The 25,495-nt window shown below is 51.2% G+C and overlaps 1 protein-coding gene across 4 annotated transcripts in view; it reads left to right on the top strand.

Annotated features, from left to right (window-relative positions):
* Positions 1-25,495, top strand: part of LOC144726634 (SWI/SNF-related matrix-associated actin-dependent regulator of chromatin subfamily A member 4-like) — a 59,847-nt gene that overhangs the window by 23,949 nt on the left and 10,403 nt on the right. For 3 of the 4 annotated variants that reach the window (XR_013587318.1, XM_078605370.1, XM_078605368.1), the window contains 19 exons: positions 84-141; positions 1,368-1,492; positions 2,296-2,449; positions 3,033-3,196; positions 4,578-4,644; positions 5,646-5,756; positions 6,762-6,830; positions 7,660-7,835; positions 8,865-9,000; positions 9,209-9,316; positions 9,946-10,032; positions 10,557-10,603; positions 11,347-11,513; positions 12,836-12,999; positions 13,883-14,110; positions 16,487-16,564; positions 18,378-18,596; positions 20,694-20,947; positions 24,108-24,213. Coding sequence is in view for 3 of the 4 variants with exons in the window: in XM_078605370.1 (XP_078461496.1) it covers positions 84-141; positions 1,368-1,492; positions 2,296-2,449; positions 3,033-3,196; positions 4,578-4,644; positions 5,646-5,756; positions 6,762-6,830; positions 7,660-7,835; positions 8,865-9,000; positions 9,209-9,316; positions 9,946-10,032; positions 10,557-10,603; positions 11,347-11,513; positions 12,836-12,999; positions 13,883-14,110; positions 16,487-16,564; positions 18,378-18,596; positions 20,694-20,947; positions 24,108-24,213 (2,518 nt within the window). In the remaining variant the exon portion in view is untranslated. The remainder of the gene's footprint in view (positions 1-83; positions 142-1,367; positions 1,493-2,295; positions 2,450-3,032; positions 3,197-4,577; positions 4,645-5,645; positions 5,757-6,761; positions 6,831-7,659; positions 7,836-8,864; positions 9,001-9,208; positions 9,317-9,945; positions 10,033-10,556; positions 10,604-11,346; positions 11,514-12,835; positions 13,000-13,882; positions 14,111-16,486; positions 16,565-18,377; positions 18,597-20,693; positions 20,948-24,107; positions 24,214-25,495) is intronic. The other variant, XM_078605369.1, reaches the window with a different exon arrangement.

The raw sequence follows: 25,495 nt of genomic DNA, 5'->3' as shown, positions 1-25,495 counted from the left end.
GTCCCAAACAAAAAACAACCCAAACAATCTCCCATTGCCATGCGGAATCGCGACGTGCTTCCGTGTGTCGACTCGTGTTGCAGATACGAGGTGGCACTGCGTTCTGACAGCGAGGAGAGCGGCTCGGAAGACGAGGAAGAGGTACGTGCGCAAATCACACAGCCAGATAATTGCGTCAGGAGTTGCGGAGTGGTGCATCGTTTTTGATGGTGCCTTCTTCGTGTTTGTGAATCGGGCATTGAGTCTCTCGATGATCTTGTGGTCTCTTTCGGGTGACCCCAGTCGCCGCACTCTGCCGTAAAGTTTTCCATTTCTATTTGCGCATCGAGTGTCCGCATCTGCTGTCATGGTGTGGAGGGTTGATGATCACAGTCACACGAGTTAACTGCGCTGGTGACAGTCACCCAGCAACAGTGGACGAGAGAGGTTTTCGCTGACTGAATTTAAAATGTATTTTTCCCACTTTATTTGGTGTGTGGCGTGATGTGGATTCACAGTTGTTGCTGAAGTCACCCTCCTGGTCCCCCAAGACCATAAAAGTCAAACATCGAATTAGAAGTGGGAATGTAACACCACGGTGGTGAAAAAGAGCTTCACAGCTCATCGGATTACTCCAGGATAAATACATATTTTGATACCAGCGAGTGCCAGCTGTGATACACACTGATTGTGTCTCTGGACCAACCGTTTGCTGTAGACCCAGGCGGCTTGCGTAGCAGCAGGCACGCTGCAGCGGCACGCACGTCAACATCAGCAGCAGCAACAGTTTTTTAGACTGTAGCAGCAGTCGGGTTTGTGAAGCCTGATCTGGCATCAGATTCACCTGATCTGGCATCAGATTCACCTGAACTGGCATCAAATTCACCTGAACTGGCATCAGATTCACCTGATCTGGTCACATGGATTTTTTCTCCGAGTCCTCCGGTTTTTGCCCTCCATATTTAGAAACATACATTTAAACTATTTGGCTGTTATACATTTTCAAAATGATAATCCACGTAGTTGAGCTATCATTTGTAGCCAGGTCGCTCCTGAAAAAGAGCTATAAAGCTAAGTGGGCCTTACCTGGTAAAATAAAAACTAGTTTAGTTTATCTGCATCAGTCTTCCTCAGGCCTACTGGTTCTTGGTGGGGTGGTCGACAGAGGCTGGGTGGAAGGAGGGCGACTTTAAGTAACAAATGTAACGTTCTTAGCCGCCCCTCCTGGACATCTGTGAAAGAGCTTTATAGCTCACCGGATTCCTCCAGTATAAATAAATATTCTGATTTTGTTTGGATCAAGCTGTCATGGCTGAATGAAGTAGAAATAAACCATTTGGGGAGGAGAGGTATCACGACCTTCTCAATCGAACCTTCGCCCTGCTCAGGATGATGAGGAGGAGGACGACAAAGAGGACGAGCTGCCCCACCAGCCGCCGTCTTCCGTCGAGGAACGCAAGAAGATCACGGACCCCGACGAGGTTTCGGAGCACGTGGCCAAGGACATTATTTTGTGAGAATCCCCGCGCTGCTCCCACTTTGGGATTTCCCTCCCGTCTTCTCTTTTCTCCACGAGCTCTTCTTCCTCTGGAGGTCACCTACTTACGCAGAACAGTAGTGCACACACAAACAACCTCTAGCCATTATGGCATGCAGCCATTCACCAACACACCACCTACTGCACGCTGTAGCGGCCTATTCCCACCACATGCGACATATCACGGTACTCCCACAGCACATTAACACGACGCGACTCCTTCACGCACGTGCTCACTCCCAACCGTGGCAACAGCAGCAGCAGGATCACTTGCAGCAGGCGCACGCCACACCGCACAGACGGGCGAGTGTAGACGCGGTTTGCAACAGGGGTTGCGGCTGAGCAGAGGTGCCCTCTTCTCCCCCTCCGCCTCCCTGCCCAACACTTGTCACCCCCCACGCTACGGACTCCCCACTCCTGATCAGGCCTACCGCTCTTATCCCAACTCGGCCCTTGGCCGCCAGTAGCACAAACAAAGTAAACTCTGTTCCTGACAACTCCAATTTTAACCCCCTCCACCGCCAACGATTTATCCATAAATTGAGAGCATAGGAGCATCTGGCTGACGAAGAGAGGAGCTACCTGCCTGAATAGGCCGAGACAGCGGTGTTGAATGAGGTCCTCTGTTTTGGGGGATGAGGTCCTTCCTCTGTATTCCAGCAGATTTGTAAAAAAAAAAACCAACACAATGTGGACGTGTGTATACCGCGATATTTTCTGGTATGCCCGTGCATCGGGATTTAAATGTTTCGCGTTGTCGTCTGTCCGTCCACCGCTAGGAGCGCCAAGCAGGACGTGGATGATGAGTACAAGATCAAGGAAGGCATGGACCTGATCGGCTCCTCCTCCTACTACGCCATGGCTCACGCCATCACCGAGTCCGTGCATCGCCAGTCGTCGCTCATGATCAACGGCTCCCTCAAGATGTACCAGGTGAGTGAGCCCTGTCCCGCGTGCAACCGCCTGCCGCACACTCATGGGGTGTCGGATGCAGGGGCCTGGTGTGTATGTGCATCTACACACATGCACGCGCGCGTGCGTCACACGTGTGATGCGTGTTCACTCGGCGCATTGTGGGGCGGCAGGTTGGCAGAGCAAGAAGGTGCCTGGATTCGATTTCCAACTCGGGCGTCTTTCTGTGTGGAGTTTGTATGTTCTCTCACCTGTTGTGCATGGATTTCCTCTGGGTTTTCTGGTTTCCTCCTATAGCGAAAAACATTGTCATTGGTTTTGATTAAACATTCCAATGTAGCAGCAGGACCCTTCTGTAAAAGAGTCTTTGGACTCAGTGTGGCTTTCCTGGATAAATAACTAAACATACGATGACGTGAATCTGGTGTGCTGTGCAATGTGAGATTTGTTATTTCTGTATAGCGCCACCACGTGTCCAAACACCGTAACGTTTTGCAACGCGCCCAGAGTCCACGCGGCAAATTGCAGCAGAACGAACTATTTTGCGAGCCCCGTGCTCTTACACTGGAACGCTGAGTCTGTGCCGTGTGATGCCGATTGACAGGTGCAAGGCCTCGAGTGGATGGTGTCCCTCTACAACAATAACCTCAACGGCATTCTGGCGGACGAGATGGGGCTCGGCAAGACCATCCAGACCATCGGGCTCATCACCTACCTCATGGAGAACAAGCGTCTCAACGGGCCCTACCTCATCATCGTGCCGCTCTCGTCAGTCGCCTCCTCATCCGCACTGCTGTTAGGAAGCCGCCAGAGCTAGGCACTTTTAAATCTGGATTGGAAAACTCATTTCTTCAAAACTGCTTTTTGTGTTTCGTTTGATGTCCTTCCCGCACACCTCCGATTAGCACGATTGTCTACGTACTGTGCAAAATAATTTCGACATACATACGTTCTATCGCTACTACATCCATGTTAAGGGACTTGGTTCTTCCAGACTGTTTTGTCTCATCCACACTGTTCAGCCATCACCACACTGTAGGTCACAACAACACACCCCCGATTAGCACGGTCAGCACCTCCGATTAGCACGGTTGGCTCCGTTTAGGTGCGAAAAAAGTTCAACATACATTCATACCATCATTCACTCACCCGCCTGCTCGCCGAACCACGCACCCACCAAACCACCCACTCACCTACCGAACCACACGTTCACTTGCTGTTATCTGTTACAACTCTGATAGTGTTGCTGGCCGCTTGATGTGTTGGGCCTTTGGGGACTTGCGCCCAACAGCTGTTGAAGAGACAGTAATTTTGCTTAAGATTGTAATGACGATGCCTGATTGGTGAATGTCCTTGATTATGAGGGAGCTGCATTCATGTAACGGTCAGCACAGTGGACTTGCCAATCCAGTGGTCGCCGGTTCGATACGATCTCCTGGCGAAGCGGTTGAAACAGCGGTGCAAGTTTCTCAAATCCCCACTGCCACTGCCTCTCTCTACCCAGCAGTAGGATGAATGGGTACAGCCACAGTTGCGTGTGATGAGGGTAAAGTGTAAGTCCTCCCACATCTTCCAACGCGTCTCATCAGTGTGGGAGAATTGGCCCAATGTCACTCTGGAGTGAAGGCCCTGAGTTAAACGAGCGTCAACCTCGCGTCATGGTCACTCGGTACCGGGCCGGTGGTAGCTGCGCTGCTGCACGTGGGTTCCTGTAATCCAGCACTGGAGGCAGCAGCTGCGAGGGTTGCTGGATCGCCGCACAGATGTTGCGAAAACTCTCTTCCCGTTGGTGTTGAGGTGTAGTACCCCAACTTGCCTGGAGAAGGCAGTACAGCAAAAAGGTGGACTCCACCTGTTTCTCCTGTATGGAATACAGCGTTTCCCCCTCGCACGCGTGGGTGTTCTACAGGTGATGCGCTTTTCTCCCACGTGTAATCACTCCCTCATTGAGCGATAGCATCTTGATATTTAGAGGCCCGCAGAGCTCGAACATTTGTTGGTATAGGCCTTGTCCGCGGTTCATCCTTGCACCTCTGAGTTATCCTCTTATCGAGAGCGAGCAGCGGTGGCGCAACATTAAGAGGTGACATGGTAATACGCCACGCGAGCCTTGAACCTCCCGGTGACCCTGGATCTTTTCCACCCACAGGACCTTGTCCAACTGGGTGATTGAGTTTGACAAATGGGCGCCCTCCGTGGTGAAGATCTCCTACAAGGTAAATGCATGGGGGGCTGCGTTTGTGAATCTGTCTGTGTGGAGCTGCAAGTGCCTGGCTAGAGTGGTGGGCTCCGCACTGGACTACTGACTGCACCGATTGTTGTCACCTTCTTACCCCATGCCCCTACTGGACATCTGTGAAAAAAAGCTTTATAGCTCATCGGGTTTCCTCCAGTTTTAAATAAATATTCTGATGCTGGATGTCGGCCAGCGAAACGTGTCCACTACATCACGGCGCTGTCATGTGACGTGTGTGACGTTTGCTCAGTGGTCGCGTTGATATTTGGGACCTGTCAGAATCCTTGGCTATCTCCTTTTGGTGTACTTTTGCAATTTTTACTTAAGTACGTTATTTAGGAACATTAAGTAATTAATTAATTACTTTTTCCTGACTTGCTTACCTTTCCTATGCTCTGCACTCCCATCGTGTTTTTGTATTGTTGTTATAACTTTCCGACCTTTCCCCTTCTGGACATCTGTGAAAAAGAGCATTATAGCTCATCGGATTTTTCCAGAATAAAATAAAGATCCTGATTCTGTATGTGCATAATGGGTGCGTGTGTGTGTAGCGGTAATGTAGCGTTTAGTACACTGAGCTACGAACCTGGCGACCCGGGTTCGATTCCCCCTCGCAGCCATCACCAGTGACAATTATCTGAAGCAGTCCTGGGCCTCTTCTAGGTCGACTCGGCCTCAAATAAGTACTGGTGCAGTATGTAAATATCGCCATTGGGGAGACAAAGATGGCCGGGCATGGTGCTGGCCACCCCCCCACTCCCTCGTGTGCCGTGCTGGTCTTAATAGGTGCTCGCTTAACAGAACTTGCCTCAACAGTCTAGTAAAGCCTACATATTTTATTTGTGTGTGTGCGTCATGTGTGCGTGTGTGCATTTACGTGCGTAATGGGCCTGTGTGTGTGCGCAATGTGTGTGCGTGTGTGCCTGCAAGTGCGTAATGGGCGTGCGTGTGTGTGTGTGTGTGACCTGCGGCGTTTGCCAGGGCTCCCCGGCTGCTCGACGTGCTTTCATGGTGCAGCTGCGTAGCGGGAAGTTCAATGTTCTTCTCACGACCTACGAGTACATCATCAAGGACAAACACGTGCTGGCCAAGGTACCCTCGCTCCGGCCAGACTCTTCCACCCTGGCTGACAGTCTTGCTCGCGATTCTAACGATGATCGTGATTTGATTTTACTAGAGCCACGCCCCGCCTTCACGCCCAGGCAGCTTGCATCACGTATTGTCTCAACACGTTTCAACGGGCACTCCCCCGTGGCTGTCCCTCTTGTGGCACCAGGTGATTTAGCACCCGTCCTGCGAGCGGGCATGAGGCTCCCAGGAGGTGGGTGACGATTACAATGTTGTCTCGCCTAGGGGACCCCACCCCCGCCCAAGTGGCAGCTGTCTCTGTGGGGCACAAGGTGATCAGACATCGACCTGTGAGCGGGCTTAATCCCAGTTGAGTCATTAGTTTAGTTTTCGAATGTAGCAAATCTGGATCGTGACACCCGCCACACAATGGCCTACTCTTTTCAAGTGACGTCCCGGGATCTTTAACGTCCACTGTGAGCAAAGTGGACGTCGCCAGGCATTTTATGGTGACGACACACCGCAGTACTAACCAGGATGGACTGCTGGATTCCAACCGGGAACCTCTGTAACAAGCTGAAAATGCACTACCAATGGGCTATGTCACTGCCTGTTGCGGAATCTTCATGAAATTTGCTCAATTGAAAGTTACGCTGCGCCCTATGGGTCACAATGCACTCTACAGTTTGCAATGTGCCCTGCGATTCGCAACGCGCCTTTCGGTTCACAAGGCGCCCTACAGTTTGCAAGGCACTCTAGGGTTTGTAATGAGCCATATGCTTTGGTAAGTCTCCGTAATCACAACCCGGGCTTTCCTTGGGTTTTCTGCTTGGTGAGTGCATAATGACGTCGCGGGTCGTACGGATTCGCTTGAATCACGTGCTAACGTGGACCGGGATGCACACGCGGTGGTGTCTGGCGTCGATTTGCGATCTGCAATAGCGTCCCGAGTTTCTCCGTTAAGCTCTTTGCGTGTGCAGGGAAGCTCAGCGCAAAGTTAACCGCCTGGGGGACTCTGTCTGTGTGCAGATACGATGGAAATACATGATCGTGGATGAAGGACATCGCATGAAAAACCACCACTGCAAGCTCACCCAGGTGAGTCCTCGAGTTGATTTTATTTCAACCAAGGTGATAAATCAAAGTAGACTAAAGGACGAGACTCATTTGCAAGAGTGACCTGGGTCACCAAAATTAAAAGAGTAGCAAAGTGCTACAATGATGCAGAGAGTTAATCGAAGCATAACAAATAAGCGTGGTACAGAAGGAATTCAATGCAGCGCGTGAATGTTACGTGAATGGCGAGGTAAATTATAATTTGCCCCAAACGAAAATAGGGCTTAAGCTGAAAAACCAGGCTCCAGTCTACATTTCGACTGCCATTACACTCACTCAGACTTAACCATTGCTACAGTCTACATTATAGACTGCCAGTACACTCACCCAGCTTAATAACCATTGCTACATGTCTACATTATAGACTGCCAGTACACTCACCAAACTAAATAACCAGGCTACAGTCTATATTATAGACTGCCAGTACACTCACTCAGACTTAGAACCAGGCTACAATCTACATTTGTGTTTTTTTCATTTTTATTTAATTTGTATTCACTTTATTTTTATTTTTCTATCTACGTGACTTTACCGAAAGAACCAAACAATATGTCATATATGTGTGCGTGCGTATCGAAGTTACGAAGCCTTTCAATAGCATCTGTGGAGGGCCTGGTGGATTTTGGTGATATTGTCCTGAGAATCAGCAGTGCGGGCCGTGCCGGATTATGTGACCCGTGGTCCGCAGCGGGGTTACATTGCCGACTCTTCTTCACCTTCCTTCGACGAAGGATGGGTGACCGCACCTCCTGTTACGCCTTTCCGCAAGCGGCTCGGGGCTGAACCACTGTTGCCCGGGCGCCTCCCCTAGGTGCTCAACTCGCACTACATTGCGCCGCGCCGCCTGCTGCTCACCGGCACGCCGCTGCAGAACAAGCTGCCCGAGCTGTGGGCCTTGCTCAACTTCCTGCTGCCCACCATCTTCAAGAGTTGCAGCACCTTCGAGCAGTGGTTCAACGCGCCCTTCGCCATGACCGGAGAGAAGGTACGCCCCTCACGGGATTGGTCGCCGCCGGAAGGGGGGATGGAGCGCGAGCCCCTCGGGCCACCGCGGCACCATCTCCTTCCGAGGGCATGAGCGGAATTCGCTGGTGCCCAGCCATTGCCGCCCTTCACAACGTAGACCGCGGGTTTACTACCCCGCTGCTCAACTCCGATCCACTGCAAAGAGGAAGCGTTCGTCAGGAGAACGGGCCCTGTGGACGTGCCGTGCGTGCCTGAAATCTAGCGCTTTAGAGGCAGCGGCGAGGGTTGGTGGATCGCACGCGGATATTGCGCATCGAGAAGGAGCCATACCATGGCGCACCAGCAGAAGGCGATACAGCCCGAATGTGGGACCTCAGTTGTTCCGACTGTGTGGGATAGAGTGTTGTCCGCCTTCACACACGTGGGATTTCTCCAGGTGCTTGGGGTCCCTCCACATGTATGCAATCATTAATTTGTCAATAACAGCTTAACATATATATAGAACCGCAGAGCTTTGGAAATTGTTTGTAGTGTTGGCTCACCTCCTCGCTGCTGCCTCCCCGCAGGAATGTAAAATGATCTCCAGGAACATAAAATGACACTCAGGAAATGCAATTAGCGCAATGTCCATTTATTTGTTATATCTCAGTGCAGTCTCAATTTTATTCAGCACCGTTCGCACAATTACTCACAGCGCTTGACATTAAATAATCCAAACCTGAACAAACCGTTAACAAATAAAACTGAATAACCCTAACAAGAACAAAACAATGTTAAAGGCACAGGACCTACACAGATGGGTGGTTCGCAAGTGAAGACAAAAACTTTTAAGATGGGGACCTAAAAGACTCAAGTGACTGAGAGTTCTCAACGCTCTGGGGACGAGGAGGATTAGGCTGCGCCTGGCTGCTGCTGAAGGCTCTGTCGCCCGCTCATCCCCGATTTGGCCTAGGCACGCACAGGCGTGCCTTGACCAAAGCTGCGTGATTGAGCCTCACGCACAGCTGCTTCACTGAGCTCGGCCGTGCGTGCGTGCGTGTGTGTGTGGGTGGGTGCGTGCGTGCATGTTCAGGTCGACCTGAACGAGGAGGAGACCATCCTCATCATCCGCCGATTGCACAAGGTGCTCCGCCCCTTCCTGCTGCGCCGCCTTAAGAAGGAGGTGGAGGCGCAGCTGCCTGAGAAGGTAACCGAGATGGCGTCGACCCCACGGGAGCGCCCCGATGGCTCGTGGTTCTTGATGTAGAAAGGCCGGCCGGGTGTGGTGCCGGCCACACCTTCCCCATTCGTGTGCTGTGTAGGCCTTTGTAGGTTGCTCGCTAACAGCACTTGCCTGAGCAATCTGTTAAAGGCTATATGGGGGATCTTTGTATCTTTGTGTGCACGTGTGACAGGTCGAGTACGTGATCAAGTGCGACATGTCAGCGCTGCAGAAGGTGCTCTACCGGCACATGCAGGCCAAGGGGGTGCTGCTCACTGACGGCTCCGAGAAGGACAAGAAGGTGCTGCTGCTGTTCTACTCGCACACATTGTAGATGTAGTAGAATGTGTGTACACGTGTCAGTACGTGTTTGCTGTGTGTGTGTGCGGATGAGTGAGTGTACGGCCTTTATAGGTGCTCGCAAGCAGCACTTGCCTCAACAGTCTGTTACGGCTATTTTGGGGATTTATGTCTTGTATTCATGTTATTGTGTATTGGCTATGTGTTTCAATCGACTTGTTGATTCATAACTGATTTTTTTGTCAGATCACCTGTATAAATTGCATGTCGTACACCCTCCTCCACCCGACATGACCATTTCAATAACGCTGTCACGCGATGACCAAACCTGCCGGTTGGTGACTGCCCCAGCAGCCCCAGCGGTGGCGTTGCTGGAGAGCGATTTCGCACGCGGTGCACACCGGGGTGCGGACGTGGCGCTCTGACCGACGACCGGCATCGTGAAGCAGTCGCCACGATTGTCAAAGTGTCCTCCAGTCTTAGGCCTTCAATAGGTGTAATGAACGTGCACCCATAGGATTGCCTTTGTCCGGTAAATGAAGGTTTACGACACGTATGAATCGTAACGTTGGTCGCGAAACCCCACGTGTTAAATATTTGCGTTGGTGTTACGTGTGGACGTGTGTGCAGGGAAAGGGAGGCACCAAGACACTCATGAACACCATCATGCAGCTGCGCAAGATCTGCAACCACGTGTACATATTCCAGCACATCGAGGTGATGTGTGCGTGCGTGTGTGAAACGTTTAATGGCTTCACTGAAGTCGGCTCAAATGATTCAGAGGTGGAAATTCATGCCACGCTGTGTGATTTACATGATCATTCATGAACAGTGCATGTGATTGCACAATTGCTCGTTAGAGCCTAAATAGTTAAAAGTAAATTTGAATTGAGCATTGAACCTAGCGATGTCCAACATCTGCTTACAGCCACCCTGCACATTCCAATAGCTGCTTATCTGAAAAACAACCAATGATTTCCCGACAAAATGGTATTCATTTTATCTACCCCGGAGGGAGGGATGATGTCTAGAGTCAACCCCCACCCTCCCCCCCCCTTCCCGAACCAGGATTTTAAACTCACAACCGTCAGCTGAGCAGCCGCCTGGCAGTAAAGCGGCGGAGGCTTTGTGCTGCTTGACGCATCTCGGCTGTTATTAAAAGCTTCCCCCCCCCACATGCTGCAATGGGAGAATGCTGTGTGCGTTACGGACTATCACAACGGCGCTCGTTGTTGTTGCAGGAGTCATTTTCCGAGCACCTCGGCTTCAGTGGAGGCATCATCCAAGGGTGAGGCTGAGCGTGACGCCGGCCTCGCGCACCATTCACTCGTCGTGTCCCTGGGCTGTCATTGGTCTCGTTTGGAGCTCGCGCTCGGGTCGCGGTGGTGGTGGACGTACATTTGTGGGGAACGGTGGCGCAGCGGTTCGCGCGCTGCCCTACAAACCAAACAGCCTGTGGTTCAATTCCAGCTCACGGCCAACACCAGTGACTTATCTGGACTATTATCTGGACCAGTCGACTTGGTCTCAAATGAGTACCTGGTGCGGTGTGTAAACTTCGCCACTCGGGGAGACAAAGGCGGCCGGGCGTGGTGCTGGTCAACCCACACCCTCGTGTGCTATCCCCAAACCTTCATTAGTCCTTGCTAACAGCACTTGCCCCAACAGTGTTAAGGTTATACGGAGGATCTACATCTTTGGACGTATAATTTTTATTTCATTTGCACACAAAGACTCTGAAATCCCACGGCCGGATTTCTTATATAACTTATTTGCCCAGGACAGTCACGCTAGGGGTGTGTCGGGCTGCGTCACAATGCTCGAACCGGCGTGCTCTCGCCACTGCACTTGTGAGAGCGGACGCTGCGCTTGTGAGAGGACTCTGCGCTTGTGAGAGCGGACGCTGCGCTTGTGAGAGCGGACGCTGCGCTTGTGAGAGCGGACGCTGCGCTTGTGAGAGCGGATGCTGCGCTTGTGAGAGGACGCTACACTTGTGAGAGCGGACGCTGCACTTGTGCTCGGTTCCCACAGAGCCGAACTCTACCGCGCGTCGGGCAAGTTCGAGGTGCTGGACCGCATCCTGCCCAAGCTGCGAGCCACCAACCACCGCGTGCTGCTCTTCTGCCAGATGACGGCGCTCATGACCATCATGGAGGACTACTTCGCCTTCCGCAGCTTCCGCTACCTCCGGCTGGATGGTACGCTCGCCGGCGTTGCTGATTGCTGCGCCGCTCTCCCCTCTTCTGCTCCTCTTCTCACAGTGTTGCTTTGTTCGTTTTTTGTTATTTATGTTTATTTTCCGTCGCGTCGTCATGCGTCGAGTGCAGAGCTGCCCCATGCTGTGTGTGGAGCAGAGGTTGCGTGAAGAGGTACCGCTATGATATCTGCTTCTGTGGGCCGTTCTGCAAGTGATAACTATGCTTTGTATTTGATTCTGAATTAGTTTTATTTTCGGTTAGATCATCTAGGTATAATGTCAGTTTTTAACTATAACCCTTTACAACCTGACATAGCGAATCAAATTAAGTTGTCACATCATGGACAAATATGACAATTGGTTTGGAATCTCAGCAAAACTGGAGGAATGTAGAATATTTTGGCAATTCTTATTTTACATGAAGTTTCACTGGAGACTCCAACAGCATCATCAACAAAAGCTCGGCTATCGCGAGGACAAATCTGAGAAGGACAAGATTGGCCGTGAAAGCCCTACATATAAAATAAAAAAATACTTGTTTTACTTTCACGTTTTCTTAGCGCCATTCATTCAAATCACATCTCTCTCAACACTCGGCTGGAGAAATGTGTAATGTGCTGTAGTTTTCTCCAGAGGCGCTGGGGGACACAGCAGACGAATCGGGGAAGGCCACCAGAACTGGCACCACCAAAAGCCGCCCTCCTTTTGTTGTCCTATGTTGGGATGTTTGGCCAACTCCACGAATGAGTGTGTGAGGAAACCGACGCGTGCGAGGGCGAGCTGGGGGGGGGCTGGAGGTCACGCTCGATCCCCGTACAGAACGGGCCATTCGGGGCACTCCCCCCCCCGCCGGCACCGCCTTTGACTTTGCTTTGTTCTACGCTGGACTTGGCCCAGTTCTTAAAAAAACATTTTTTGCCATCGCCCTGGGAAGCGTTGCCGAGCAACTCGATCCAGGTTGAGTGGTCTCTATGCCCGGACGTCATTCGTTGGGTCGGGCGGTAGCCGTGTTCGGGACGCCCGCGACCGATCGCGTCCACGGGGACACCACGAAGCCTCTGCAGTGTTTTGCGTCGAGGTGTCGCCGGCAGGAGGTGGCGGTTAGTGGGAGGGGGATGCTGGGCTACATCATCCCATCGTTCCACCCGAATGGATCGCCAAGGAAGGGGGTGCAAGTAAACTAAGGGCGACTTGAAACTAAATAACGTTTCATCAATTGATGATTGATCCTGATCGCCCCCAATTGACCCAGCAGGTCGTTGGTTCTCAGACCTTCTGTCCATGTAGGTGGCTACTGAATCGCGTTGTGGCGTTACCGTGCAGGAACTACAAAAGCGGAGGAGCGGGGAGACCTCCTCAAGAAGTTCAACGAGCCCGACTCGCCCTACTTCATCTTCCTGCTGAGCACCCGCGCCGGAGGCCTCGGACTCAACCTCCAGGCCGCCGACACCGTTGTCATCTTTGACTCGGACTGGAACCCCCACCAGGTTACCCCTCCTCATACTGTCGCAAACCACAACCCAGTGGCGAGTCTGCGCTTTTCACGGTTTCGCGTAAACCGCTTCTGATTTACACGCCGCGGAGATGTAGCGGAATGTGGAGCGCGCACCGACTGTAAACGGAAGTTGGCGGGCCGAGACACGAGGCTAGGGGGTAAGCGCGTCTGCCGCTCGTTGTGTAGTTTCACGGTTCAAACTCAGCAGGGCACCCTGGTTAATTGTATGCATGTTGAACTTCTTTCGTAGCGTACGTAGCCAACCGTGCTAATCGGAGGTGTGGGAAAGGACAACAAACTAAACACAAAATGAATACTGCTGTACACCGTATTAATACTACACGCCATCTGCTTTGCTCGAAGTGGATCCTGCGACGTCATTTGAAGCGGAGCAGGAGGCCGTTTTGTGCGCTGGCATTCCAGTCCAAATTTGTCAAGTTTGAAAAATCACCAATAATTAGCTTTTTTTGGATCGTGCCGTCTAAGTATCACTCTCCACCACCCGACAGCCAATCAATTCACATTGTAATGTGGGCAAGTGTGCCAATTGATTTGGTTTATATATTGAGGACCCAGAGGTTGGACAGTTATTGGTTGCGCTGGCTAAACCCGCGTGGCTGCTGGCCTTCCAGCTTGTTTGTGTGATTCCTCCTCCTGCGCCTCTGAGTCATTCTCTGTCTTTGAGAGTGAAGCAGAGCTTGTGCCCGTGTCGTGTTATTATCTGAAAATTTTTTTCATAAAATGGGGGGGGGGGGGAGACTTTTATAACAACACAAAAACCGCGTGAGAGTGCCAACCGCTCCAGGAAACTCACGCACATCACGACCCCTTCCCTGCCCTTCCTCTCTGCTCGCCCCCTCGACTGTACTCCCCAGGACCTGCAGGCGCAGGACCGCGCCCACCGCATCGGGCAGCAGAACGAGGTGCGCGTGCTGCGGCTCTGCACCGTCAACAGCGTAGAGGAGAAGATCCTGGCGGCCGCCAAGTACAAGCTCAACGTGGACCAGAAGGTCATCCAGGCCGGGATGTTCGACCAGAAGTCGTCGAGCCATGAGCGGCGAATCTTCCTGCAGGCCATCCTGGAGCACGAGGAGCAGGATGAGGTGCGCCTGCCCCCCCGGCAGCAGATTTCTATTCATCATTTTTACACCACCCTGTTGCCTACCACCGAGGTCGTTAACCGGATAGTGTTAAACTTCCGCCGTGGAAATATAACATTTGCAAGGGTGTCCGTTGCTTGGCGTTCATTAGCATGCACATAGCAAACATGTAATTACACCTATGCAAACACCCACACTCATGATATACACTCACCCACCAAAGGCAAAGATCCCCCACATAGATTGTAGCAGACTGTTCGGGCAAGTGCTGTTAGCGAGCACCTACGAAGGCCAGTAGAGCACACGAGGGGATGGGTGACCAGTCTCACTCCTAGGCCTCGGCAAGGTAAGGTAAAAGGTAAAAAGCAACGAGCCTACCTTTACCCTACCCTTTACCCTTAACCCATACAAATTTCCCGATTACAGGGTAATTACTGGAGTACTACACATGAAAAGGTTTATAACGGTAAATGCTAGCTAGAGGGCTTTATAACATATGTTGAGGAGTTCCCAGGACGCACTCTGATACGAAGGTAAGTTGAGAGGCTTCCGCCAAGGGTTTATTACAAACTTAACAATACACAAGGGTAGACAACGCCCAGGGGTTAGGGGTCCTACATCGAGTCCTGGTCCCTGCCCGGCTAGCTCCGGTCTCTCTCGTGTCGGATCGGGGACTCTGCCGACTCCACCGACCGGAGAGAGAGCACTTCTATCGGCTACCACTTGCTTCTCCCCAGACTTTCCGCTCGATCCCTCTCTACCCCTGGCTCCCTCTCTACCCTTCCTACTCTACCCGTTCCCACAGTGACCCCGCTTTTGTCACGGGGTCTCCCTTAAGTACTCTAGGAGACGTGACGTCATCGAGCCGCCCAGCACGCATGACGTCACGTTCCGTGATGTCATCGCACTGGACGGCACACACGACGTCACGTCCCCATATTACCCCTCTACACATATGTAATAAAGGACTCTTTCACTGGGTCTGTCTCCGTTGTCCTTTTTTGTGGTTCGTACAACTTTGCCCGCACGGCGGCCCCACTGCTGCCGTCGCTCCCGCAGACTTGCTGCTGGCTCCCGATGCAGCCCCGCTGCTGGCTTTCCACTCAGCCTCTCCGCCCCCGACCTGCAGCCCCACGGCTGCTCTCTATGCAGCCCCACTGCTGCTCTCCGTCTCCCCCGTGCCCGGACACCGCTAGCCAACGGTGCCGAGTCCCGACCTGTGGCGATCACGCCACTTTCCACCTCCTGCCCTGCGTGGCCTCCTCCTGTCTTTATTCTCACACTCTCCCCCCGCCCTTCCCGTTCCTGCCCTTAAAAGCTCTCCTCTCTCCCACGTGACCCAACTCCTCCCCCCTGTTACGTCATATCCGCGAGGCCGTTTACGCTCGCATTACACATATAGAATACTCTCGATTCCAATTTTACACGCTTTCTTTGAACTCATTCTGTCTGTGGTTGTTGTCGTTGTTGTATCCTCAAATCTAGTAACTCAATTTTAACCCACTTCCCAATGTGGTATCGACTGCAAACTTGGTATACATATGTCATACTGATGACAACACTATATTCTATCATAAAAAATCTACGTTTTTAAACATTCTTTTTTATATGTTTTGTGTCTGTTTGGGTCTAATTGTCCACGGTCGACTGACGTTGGCTGTAATTGGCCACGGTCCCTTACGTTATGGAAAGTTTCGGGGCCACTTCTTGGAGTCGTGGAGTTCTGCCATTACTAGTACATTTAATAAAAGCGTGTTTTTTTTTTATTATTACTTATTAAATGGAAGCCACGGACTGCGCTATTGAGTTTTTAGCGGTAAACAAGGTACCGTATTTACCGGGTAATACTTCGCGCTACCTTTACCCTACCGGGTAATTCTTCCGAGCTACCTTTACCCTACCCTTTACCTTACCCCTTGGCATGTCGACACCTTTACTCTTTTACCTGGTAAAAAGGGTAAATTACCTTACCTTGCCGAGGCCTATTCACGTCCGTTTGCCTTTGTACACTACTGCTCCCCAAACGTACACTCACTCGCCCACACAAATGCACTCGCACGTGCACACACACATAGAAAACACGTCACGTACAGTGAGTATCGCACCCAGTAAAACACATCGCTCCCCCGACTGCAAAACTACTGTGGGCTGGGTCTGTGAAACAGCGATACCTCTCTGCGCTTGGGAACGTAAGCGTGAATGCCCGCGACTTTATTCGTTTGCCGATGCTCGTATAATCCACAAGGTGGCGGCAGCAGCAGGAGCGGAGTTGTGAGGCTATGAAGCTGTGTGGGCTGGAGCCGCCGGGTCACGAGGTGTGGCGGTGGTTCCGCTTCACTTCGTCCCTCTCTTCCCTCCCTCTCGTTGTTGCATCCGCAGGATGAGGACGAGGTGCCCGACGATGAGACGGTGAACCAGATGATCGCCCGCAACGAGGATGAGTTCGATCTTTTCATGGTACGGAAACCATATTGTAACTTGTGTGGTGATCTCAAAGGGCGTTTATATTCGATTCATCGTTGATTATTTGCTGAGGCCACTGCGTAATTCCCTGGCCAAATCCGTGTTGTTAAGAACCCTTAACCACAGGACGCAAGCCAAACAAATATGCTTGTATTATGCATTGTGTTTAAGAATGCTCCAATTATTATTTCCTGTAACATCGACACGAGCCCTGCATGTCACGTTTATATGCGTTCACTCTTCCCCCTGGCCATTGGGCTAATGGAGACCCCATAGCAATTGCCCCTGACCATCGTGCTCACACGGTCCACCCACCACAGCTGTTTACGCTTCATCATAGCCACATCACACAACCATAGCCACATCACTCCATAGCAGCCACGTCATTCAATCATGGCCACGTCACTCAGAGCCACGTCACTCAACCAGAGCCACGTCACTCAACCAGAGCCACGTCACTCAATCAGAGCCACGTCACTCAACCAGAGCCACGTCACTCAATCAGAGCCACGTCACTCAATCAGAGCCACGTCACTCAATCAGAGCCACGTCACTCAATCAGAGCCACGTCACTCAATCATGGCCACGTCACTCAATCATGGCCACGTCACTCAATCATGGCCACGTCACTCAATCAGGGCCACGTCACTCAATCATGGCCACGTCACTCAATCATGGCCACGTCACTCAATCATGGCCACGTCATTCAATCAGAGCCACGTCACTCAATCAGAGCCACGGCCATGTCACTCAATCAGAGCCACGTCACTCAATCAGGGCCACGTCACTCAATCAGAGCCACGTCACTCGGCTACCCCATGTTCTCTCCATTACTTCTGCGTAGCTTCTCCTGTATTGCCACGGAATTCCCGGCATCCATCTCGCACATCTGTGCTCAAATGCCAGCAACTTCTTTTTAAGCGGTTTAAATTAGGGCCCAGCTGTCCGATCCACACAGCTGTACAGATGGCACTCCTGGCCTCAAATACCCTTCTGCACCCACCACACTGCAGGATACAACAACTCACTCACTCACCACACTGCAGGTCACTACAACCCTCCCACCACACTGCAGGATACAACACTTCTCTTTTTGCTTCTTCCCCTCGTATTGCTCCACTTGGAAATTCTCTCCCGTCATCATCCTCTCTTTTCCCCAAGCTCTTATAATGATAGTAAAGTATACAATAAATAAGTATTAAAATATATCAATAGGTTTTACCCTTTCTGGCAATAAAACACGTGTGCAGATGTTAAAACACCAAAGGTCTCATTGTAGCTGCTCATCCCGAGCCATAATGCCCTGATAGTGCATTGTCTTTGTGCTGTTCGCCTTTTGGCGGTCTCTGGTCTAAAACTTTGAAATATCGGCTCAAAAGAAAGCTGTCTCTGGTGTGGACCAATCAGTTTCAAAGACAATGTCTCTATTATCAGAGCATGTTTTTTGTTTGCATGTTCACCACCAGTACGTGTGGTTAATGCAGAACAGGATTCCTTGAATAAGGATTCTGGTTGGTGTTCTAACATCTTGACACCTGTTTTATTGCCAGAAAGGGTAAAACCTATTGTTACATATAATAAGTATTAGCCTTGCTTGATTCGCGAAATGCGTCAACTCGATTTCAACTGTTACACATGCCGTCTGTCCCTGGCCACTGACATATTTGGGCCTCCGGGCCTGTCCTCGGCAAGTGTGTTTAGAAGGGGACTTTGATGTGTACGGTGATTGCGCCACCTCTGGTGGGCTGCCTCCCCCGCCCACTGCATGTCCACCTCTCTCTCTCGTCCCTCTCGTCGCGCTGCTCAGCGCATGGACCTCGACCGGCGGCGCGAGGAGGCGCGTAACCCCCGTCGCAAGCCGCGCCTCATGGAGGAGGACGAGCTGCCCGGGTGGATCCTGAAGGATGACGCCGAGGTGGAGCGCCTGACGTGCGAGGAGGAGGAGGAGAAGATGTTTGGCAGAGGCACCCGGCACCGCAAGGACGTGGACTACAGCGACTCGCTCACCGAGAAGCAGTGGCTTCGGGTGCGTGTGGGCTGGAGCGCGTGGCGGCGGCAGGCCCCGAGTCCGTGGCCCGCACGGGCGCATCGGGAGTCGCCGGCGCATGAAGCGCGCTGCTCAGGTGGTTGTCGCCACGCTTGTGCGCCCTGGGTGACTCCTGCAGGAGTTTGGCGGGGGGGGCGTGGTGGGGGGTGAGCAACCATGATGGCTGTGTCATCCCAATAGAATGATTTTGGATTATTCATGTTATACGTAGGCCTTCAAGTGGAATGTTATGATTCTTCGTTTATTTTGGGTTAGCAAATTGTACAAATTTGTCACATTCTGCTGCTTGATTTTCAACATTCCTCTGGTTTTATGAAAAACCACGTAAATTGTAATATTTATCCACATGACAACTTCATTTGATTGGCTCAGTTCCAGGTAACTTTTCAAATTTGGACCACAAAGCTGGTACACAATGGCCTTATCTTCTGTTCTTTGAATGACATCATGGGACCTTCAACGTCCACTGTGAAGCAGACGGGGCGGAGCGTCTCACGGTGCAGACACCCGCAAGGTTACCCGGCCAGGCAGCTTCCCAGCACCATTGGAACCTCCTTTGCCAGTAGCAAAATATGATAATTGGTTTTTTACCCTTTTATCTGGCAACAAAACTGACACTTTTTTTTACAAGGAGTCATGTTTGCATTGACCACAATACCTTCGGTCGGAATGCAAACAAAAAAACACAACTCTGATAATGTATGCACTGTCCTTGAAATTGATTGGTCCACACCCGAGACAGCTTTTTTTAGAGCCTAGTCTCACATGGTGTTGGACCAGATGACGCCAAAAGGCGCACAACTCAAAGACAATGCACCATCAGAGTATGAGAGCTCGGGGTAAGAATTTACACCATTGCAACCTCCTTTGCCAGTAGCAAAATATGATAATTGTTTTTTTACCCTTTTATCTGGCAAAAAAACTGACACCTTTTTTTACAAGGAATCATGTTTGCATTGACCACAATACCTGCAGTCGGAATGCAAACATTCCGACTGCAGGTATTGTGGTCCTTGTAAAAAAGAGGTGTCAGTTTTGTTGCCAGATAAAAAGGAAAAAAAACAATTATCAGCTTCCCAGCAATGAAAAATGATAGGAGTTACTAGTAAATAAGGACTTGTCCTTTGCTTTTTATTTGACGCGTGTGCGGCGATGGCGCAGCCATTGTTCGAGGGTGCAGCTATCGATCGAGGGTGCAGCCATCGATCGAGGGTCGAATTCGAACCGTGTGTGATCGGCATCGCGCTCGCTGAAGGTATGCCTTCAGGGAAGTCGTGTACTGTATACGCAACTGCGCACAATTCTGTGAGTCACTTATAACTGCTTTGCCGTTACTTATTGCTAATTATGGACTCAGACTATTGTCCTATCATTTCATAGAGTCCCTGGCACGTAATAATATGCTACACAGTGGCAGTGGGGGTCGCAAAATACCAATTTATTACTAATGAACCCCAATGATCCGATCGAAATCAGGGATTTCGATAGCATGATTGGGGGAGCACGTGCCACCCCACCTTCCCAACTGGCTCTTCCAGTGAGTAGAGCGGCTCGCAATCGGAAGGTGGCGAGTTCTATTCCTGGTTCGGACGGGTTTACTCAGTCCATCATCCCTCCCTCTGGGTTTTATGAAGTGCGTCCCACTTAGTGGCAAAGTCAACAGTGGTTTTCCTATAAAATAATGTGGAATTCCCACCACTGCCTCAGGACTGTCAACACCAATGGTTCAATGCTCAATTGATTAGGAAATTACTCTTGACTATTAACCAGGGTGGCCTGCAGGAATTGAACTGCAAACCTCTGCAGCATGAGCAGCGAACTTTTGCTGGCCATGTTGCCACACAGTCGGGCCTGTTGCTATGACGGTCACACCCTTCGCATTTGACTTGGGTCAGTGTAGGCTGCCTGAGAGTGACTGCGTCTGTGTAGGCCACCTGAGGGTGACTGCGTCTGTGTGGGTCACCTGGGGGTGACTGCGTCTGTGTGGGTCACCTGGGGGTGACTGCGTCTGTGTGGGTCACCTGAGGGTGACTGCGTCTGCGTAGGTCGCTTGAGTGCGCTACTGCGTCTGTGCAGGCCATTGAAGACGGCAACCTGGAGGAGATGGAGGAGGTGGTGCGAGCCAAACGGGCGCGCAAGCGGAAGGCGTCGCCCAGCTCGGTGGGGATGGAGCCGGAGGTGATCGAGGAGCCTCCCCCCCCGCCGGTCAAGGAGAGGCACAAGAAGAAGAGGGGCCGCCCCCCCGCGGCCGACAAGCCAGTGCCCAACCCGCCGTCCCTGCTCAACAAGATGAGGAAGGTCCTGGACGCAGTGCTCAAGTACAAGGACGGGTAAGTGGGAGCGTCCCTTGTACAAGGCACTGATTGGCACGCGGGGTACATGACAAACGCGGAATGTGCCCCCCCACCCCCCCGTATATGGCCTTTAATAAACAGTTTGGGGCAAGTGCTGTTAGCGAGCACCTACGAAGGCCTGCAAGGCGCGTGAGGGGGATAGGTTGGCCAGCACCACGCCCAGCTGCCTTTGTCTCCCCAGTGCTGATGTTTACACAGAACCTCGGGGATGCTCGAACCCACTGGAACTGCTGAACCAGCGAGAGAGCTGTTACAACAAGAGGTTATTTATGTGGCGATGAGCAAGCAAGCGAGGTCTGAGCTGGAAAGGAATTCCATCCACGGACGCAAGCACGTCAGTTGTGTTAATGGGGGAGATTAGGGAGAGAGAGATTAGCATGAATGAGCTTCCGTCGCCGCATAAATATCATCCCCGCATATGCGCACAACAGCAGTGTTAATGAGAGATTAGCACCATGAGAGTGCAATCCTAAGGGCATGTGAGCATGCGAGTGCAATCCAAAGAACATGTGAGCATGACCGCTTGTGTTGCGATCGAAACGTCGTGATATATTATTTTCATTTTGTGTTATTTTTCCACCTACGTGACTTTACCAATATAACCAAAGAGTATGGTTTCCTGCAGTCACGAAAACTTCAAATCAAGATTGGGTCACGAGGTTTGTAGCATGGTGCGCTAACCACGACGCTACCACTCCTCACACTTGAATGTATACATAGCAAGCACATAATGACACGTAAACAGACATTTTAAATCCATAATATATATCTCGATGCCTCGCATTTGTAGTGGATTCAGCCGAGTCGCAGATGTACTCTTTGGAGGCAACACATATTTATTAATACCAACACATTAACACAAGGTGGTTACTGCCCCTTTACCAGGTAACCTATGGTGGTGGACTACCAGGCTAACTATGCTAGTTACTGGGCGTAGCTACAACGGACAGGACCCTGGCTTGTGTCCTTGTCCACGTGTTGGTGACTTCTTCTTGGACGTAGAACGTAGATCATAGATCTTCAGATGACAACAACAACGCTGAACCCTGGTCCCTGTGGGGACCCCGTTTATATGCTCCTGGGTCGTGGCTGGCCCCACCCTTGGCCACGACCACCTTCGAGAAACCTCTTACCCTTTCTCGACCCTTCCCGTAGGATCTCACCCTGACACGTGACCACCCCCTAGCCCCTACTTGGAGCCCCTGTGTCGATCTTACTTGTCACGTGCCTTCCAGGGTCAACCAGAGTGCCGTGGCCTTGGGTATCCTCATCCCATGGCTGACACTCTCACACTCCCTCCTGTAGGGGTCAGCACTGAACGCCATGCGTGGTGCCACTGAGTGCTATCCCAGCGCTCACCGAGCCCCCCCCCTAGGGCTGATACTACACCCACCTACGGGGTGTCCGCTATGACGATGCATCGCACGTCGTGCCTCGCTAGAGCCGGCATTACTCAGTGACATTCACGATGTCGCTACATACGTGATGTCCGCGATGTGAGCACTTCGCACGCCGTGCCTCTGGGGCCGGCACCACACAGTGACATCCGCGATGTCACTATACGTTTAATGATCGTGATGACTGGTGGAGAAAGGCAGCAGCAGCGACAGCTCCTGTTGTTCTTAATAAAGTTTTTGGGTTAGATCGCGTTATTTATAAATGTGTCGTAACCCTCCATCACCCGACACGGCCAATCAGCAAAAAAAGTGTCACGTCAAAAGACAAATAGTTCACTACTTTAGCCCACCGGTGTGTTGAAGAGTGAATCCACAACATTTACAGTTTTTGAGTACAACGTTTCACTGGTAATTACATCCAGCATCATCGGGCAATTCGTCAGAATGGTGAAGCCCTCACTTGCTCCCGTTCTTAAATAGAGCAGCAGGGTGACGTCATCATTTAACTCATGCAGGTGCGACGATTTCAGTAGGGGTGGGGGGGGTATTGTAATTATATAATAGATTGGTAATCAGTCAATTGTTATGATTAGTAATGAGTTGTAATGTGTGTTATTGTAATTATATGCTACGTTAGTAATCAGTTAATTAGTATGTGTTTCCCCTATAAGGAATTGTAATTTGTATTATTTAATAATAAGCTTCCAGGCCGCACTAAGCCTGTAGCTGTCAGAGCTCCTGTTGCTTCACAGCTCACTAGGACATCGTGTGGTGTGACACGCGTTGAATCCTTATCTTTGGCCTGGGCTGTAAGCGGTATTTGCGAATGTGCTAAAGCCCGTGCAGTGTGAAAACAGAAAGATGAATTGCTTAATAGCCCCCAACCCTTCTCCGCGTCAGTCTTGCGTAAGAGCCCGGTGTGGCGCGACGCATAGGCACAAGCGTCACCGCTTCCTGCGGCTTTCACGTGCATCCCAGGGTCTAAGGTCAGAGCAATCGCCTGCTCAAACGAGCATTTCAGACGGAGCCTGTCTACCGATCACAGTCCCGAGCCAATGATGGAAATTACACATTTTATATGGTGGGGGCGAGTGACCACAGGACAACCGCAGTTGATTTTTCCAACAGTCGTTCTCGCTTTATCGGCCCCGGATGGAGGTATAATTGACGAAGTAAACCACCACCAACCAGGATTCGAACTCTGCAGCCTTGAGATTGCGGGCCGCTTGCTCTATCGCTGGGTGGCCACCAGGCCGGCGGTGTGTGGAGGTACGGACACGGGAGGAGGGAGGAGAACCGTCTGCTTCTTTGTTTTATAAAAACGATTTGGGAGGTGGGGGGTGGGTTTGGGAAGCGGTTACAGTTACTGCCACCACCTGGGTGCATGGAGCTGAGTCACAATCTCATGACACCAGTTGGGACACCTGGACCCCTTTCGCTCAACGTTGACAATGGGACCTCACCTATTCTTGCCTTCACCAAACACAACTCAGCCGTGTGACTCACGGCAAATGCTGCAATCTTGCATCATGCGAGTGTGGCTCCTATCCTCTTCCCCTCCCTTCCTCTTCCCCTCCCTTCTACCCCCACCTGGGCCACCATCACTTGTGAGAGAGTATCTCACAATTCGCTTTGTTTACGCGTTATCTCTCGCTCAGATCGCAGGCGCATTCCTGCTGACCTCCAGACGCCTGTGTGCGTGGGCGCGTGTGCATGTGTGTGTGGGGCCGTGTCTGCAGGTCTGGCCGGCAGCTCAGTCAAGTCTTCGTGCAGCTGCCGTCACGCAAAGAGCTCCCCGAGTACTACGAGCTTATTCGAAAGCCTGTCGACTTCAAGAAAATTAAGGTGACCAAACCATGGTGCCTCCCATCCCCGCCTGGTGTGCCCTTACATGACCGCCGCACCATGGCCGTGCGCGTGGGCGATTCTTCGTTCAGTGTGGAGTGTTCATGCTCGCAATAAGCACATTGCATTGCCCGTGCAGGAATCGATCACTTGAAAATATTTTTTCTCCTCGTCCCCGTTTTTTCTGAACTCCGTAAGAATGGCAGGAGAATGGGGGCGGGGGTGGGTGACCGGACCTCAGACATTGAACCACCGTGGCAAAAATTTGATCGTCATTGCTCCCAGAGGGGGGGGGGGAAGGGAAAAAAACGGCTGATCCAGACATCGCATTTTGCATTTTAAAGTTTTATCGGTTATATCCCCCCCCTTCACTTATTCCCCTTTCTAATCCACCGCTCTCGACCGTTATCTCTGCGGTTGTAGGGTTCGTGTACCCAGGTAGCTTTAATCGGCCCCCATTTGGGGGAGAATTACTCCGAGGTTGCGACTGGACCGAGTACATTGTGCACTCACAGAATATATCCCCGCTGTGTCTCCTGTTCGTTGAGTTCAAGAATAATATTTTTAAAACTTTTTTTTCTCTTTTACTCACTGATGAGCACAGGCCCAAAAGCCCCAAAATGTCAAGCGGCCAGCAACAAAACAGCGAACTTATCAAAGTTGTAATGAATCATAGTTACTACTAACATGTTTCTTGAATTGAGCAAAGTTATCATTATTATTACAAGAGTTTGGTAAATAAGAGATGATGATGATGGGAGGGAATTCCAAAGTGGAGTTGTGCCAGGGGAAGAAGCAGAAAGAGAAATGTTGTGACCTGCATTGTGGTGGGCGAGTGGGTGACTGTGGTGTTGTGACCTGCAGTGTAGTGCGGTGGTTGAACATGGTGTGTGTGTGTGCAACAAAACAGTGGAATGTTAATCAGCAAAGATCCTAATCTAGCAGTTCACCTGCATTGATTTTCAAGCAAGCCTGACTGCTGATGAGACATTGAAGGTCAAAACCAATGCTGCTGTAAAATTTCACTTCCAGACTGTTGCATGGCCGGTTGAATGTGTAAAAAAAAAGTAATCCATCGGAAGAAGGGGGCGTATGGTCTACCTGTTGATTGTGTTACTTATATTCTTCATAACGACGCTATTGATCACGTTACATCTGGGTTACCATGAGATGCATCTGCTGCGTGCTCTTTCACGCACTGCGGGAGGCTTCACGCACTGCAGGAGGCAGGGAGAGTGGAAGGCTGCTTGTGCCGCGTGTGTGGTGTGCGCTGGAAACCGTG

Source organism: Lampetra planeri, chromosome 24 (assembly GCF_965212315.1).
Source record: "Lampetra planeri chromosome 24, kcLamPlan1.2.h2, whole genome shotgun sequence".
NCBI classification, from domain to species: domain Eukaryota; kingdom Metazoa; phylum Chordata; class Hyperoartia; order Petromyzontiformes; family Petromyzontidae; genus Lampetra; species Lampetra planeri.
This window is presented reverse-complemented; position numbering and strand designations above follow the sequence as displayed.